The 3,134-nt window shown below is 39.9% G+C and overlaps 1 protein-coding gene across 1 annotated transcript in view; it reads right to left on the bottom strand.

The window, feature by feature from the left end:
• Positions 1-1,372, bottom strand: part of LOC117563143 (membrane-associated guanylate kinase, WW and PDZ domain-containing protein 1) — an 88,191-nt gene extending 86,819 nt beyond the window's left edge. Inside the window, 1 exon segment of the mRNA XM_034241317.1 lies at positions 1,288-1,372. Coding sequence (XP_034097208.1) covers positions 1,288-1,370 — 83 coding nt within the window. The 5' untranslated portion in view covers positions 1,371-1,372.
• Positions 1,373-3,134: the final 1,762 nt, after the last annotated feature.

Below are 3,134 nucleotides of genomic sequence, written 5' to 3' on the forward strand. Positions count from 1 at the left end.
TCCACCACACCTTAAAACAGCAGCATTAATATGCATGCTGCCGAAGGACACAGGAGGAACATAATTAGACAATCAACAGCTCCCAGATGACGTGCATTACTACGACGGACAGCAGGAGAGGAGATGCTCCACGCTCAGCGCTGAGTCGTGTAGAAACATGCCTTTCCAGTTACTGTCGCTCCAAACTTGAGAAGAAAAGTGGATTCAATGGACGACAAGCAAATGCAGAATGACTCTGAAAAAGGTTTCCCTTAGTTAGAGTGCAGAACAGGTGCTGAGCTGAGGAAAAGCCAAACATGCCTCTCCTTCCCTTTCAACATTTTAATGATTCATTATCACAACCTTCAACGCTCTCCAAATCCACAGAAATGCACACTATATGGAGTCAGGGTCAAACATCCATCACTTCAAAACAAGCTCCCTGTATTGAGCAGGGACACACCCTTAACAAACACACACACACACACACATATAGCAGCACACACACACACAGAGCTGCAAGGTATGTTACACACATGCCTTCACACACACCTGACCGTGAACTACAGAGAACGTGTTTTTTGCAAGTCAGTCTATTTCTCACGGCAACGTGGGAGCAGGTGCATTGAGGATGGGCTTGAGTTTACATTTCATTAAGACCATTTCAGCAGCAGGAGAGCTACACAGTACACACATGAACTATATAGATTTAACCAAAAGGTCTCAATCAACTTTTTTAACTATTCATAAAATAGTGAAAACTTACCATCCATGTTTCTAAAAATCCAAGGTGATGTCTTTAGATGCCTTGATTTATCAATCCTTAACCCAAAGATATTCACTTGATATGATATAAAGTAGAAAAAGGCCAGAAATCTCCACAATTGATACCTTAAAAACTGCATTTTCTGACATTTCTGCATGAAAAATATGACTTAAAAGACAAATCATTTCACAAAATTGTTGGCGATGTTTCTGTGTTTCGGCTTATCGATCAGTTGACTAACCTCAAAGCTTGACAACACACACACACACACACACACACACACACACACACACACACACACACACACACACACACACACACACACACACACACACACACACTTAAAAGAGGTCAAAGTTAATGACAGAGGGACTTCTAACTCCATATCTCTGCCCCCATCATCACAAACCCTCATTCTCTCCTCCACACACACTGACCAGTTTACATGCACACACTCTCTGACTCTCACTCTCACACACACACTTGGGTTACACACAACAGATTCTCATGTTTCCTCATATTTAGGGTAAAATAGTACTGACCTGCCCTGGCGCTGACACACACACATTCTCTTCAAGCAGTTGAGCCTTTCAAAGAGGATCCGTTTGAACGCGTCTATATACATTGACCCGACTGAGGTTAACCGTTAACTGATAAGCATGCACTTAAATAAATAGCAGCTGTTTAAAGAGCTGTGTGTATGTGTGTGTGTGTGTATATGATGAAAAGCAGTGTGAGTGCACCAGAGAAAGTGAGAGACGATGTGCACGGCTGACGGGATGTTTGGATACTGATGCTCTGTGGAGATGTAGAGAGAGGAGAGAGGAGAGAGGAGAGAGGAGAGAGGAGAGAGAGGGAATAATACTCAGAGACAGACACACAAACACACACACACACACACACACACACACACACACACACACACACACACACACACACACACACACACACACACAACCAAGCTACACGCACACACACTATCAGGCAAATCTGACTGGCTGCTTATAAATGTAGCAGCTGCTGCACTGCTACAGGCGAAACAACGTGCAGACTGGATGATTGACAGAACATGCCGTGTAACTTGCGAGGAAGACTATTAAACAACTAGATTTTGACTTTAAAAATACAGAATTTCTTACCTTCATGGTCGCTTTCTCCTCGGTAAATCCTTCCCTGTAGCCTTGCAGGTGGTGCAGGTGCATTAATTACGGATTCATGTGTGTTTTACTACGGATAATGAAGAGAAACGTGGCTGCTCCCGGTGCTGTGACCGGGGAGAGTCGGTGTCATTGAGCCGCTGCAGGCGCGGTGCTTTGAGGGCGAGGAGCGTCAATTGCAGCAGATCACATCAGATTAGATCAGATTAGATACATGCTATGATGTCCGGTAGTAAAGTGTGCTCAGGTTAATAATCCCGCTGCGCAAAAAAGGCACTTTTAGAGCAAAGAAACACTGCTAAAATACAAATGAGCAGCAGGTTATCTTGGGAAGTTAAGGAGCACAGAGGGGAGGGAATGATAATAGTTCAAAGTCCCGCCCCTTATCATCCTCTCTGTGTGTACCTGGCTGCATCACTTTTCGTTTACGAGTTATAACGGGGAGTTAAAGGCGTGAGAACAAGATCAATTTGAGCTTTTAGAAACTAATTTGCTATACGACGAGTTGTCACTATACATGTATAAGGCTCGAACTTGTTTTGTACTCATAATTATGTTATTGTTTTTTGATATGCGAGGTTTGCTAGGATAAGACTGAGGCTAATTTATAGTAACATGGACATAACCCATTTGGGTGTGAACGCAGCAATAATTCATACTTTCTATAACAGAATCAGATATTATTTAATAAGGAGTAGACCTTTTTTGATTTAGCAAAATATAAAATTAGGTAATTCTTTAAATTACAGTCTGCAGCATATGTTTAATCATCGCAAAAATTAAAATAATTTGTTTTCATTAAAATTAAATGGTATTGTTATTTTCAAGGACAAGCATATATTCTTTTTTGGTATATACATTCAAACTGTAGTCCAATATTCTGTCCTCATATATTGTTGAGTCTGCAACATAAATTATCATTATTATTTGTTTTCGAGTCATTTAAAATTAAATTGTATTGGATATTTTATATTACCCAATATATATATTGTTTTTATTGTATTTGTTAATATATTGAAACTGTAGTCAAATATTATTTCGTTATATATTGTAAAGTTGTATTTATTTTATTATTGTATATATAGCTTTTTGCCTAACAAAAATGTCTTATCATTTGTTGGAATCTAATCAATGTAGCCTACCTTTAATTCTCATGCCTGTCGGGAATTGTAGTACTTTGGCAAGACTTCAACAAGACAAGCATAGCGACATAAAACTACAACTACCACAAA

This window comes from Gymnodraco acuticeps, unplaced genomic scaffold (genome assembly GCF_902827175.1).
Source record: "Gymnodraco acuticeps unplaced genomic scaffold, fGymAcu1.1, whole genome shotgun sequence".
NCBI lineage: Eukaryota > Metazoa > Chordata > Actinopteri > Perciformes > Bathydraconidae > Gymnodraco > Gymnodraco acuticeps.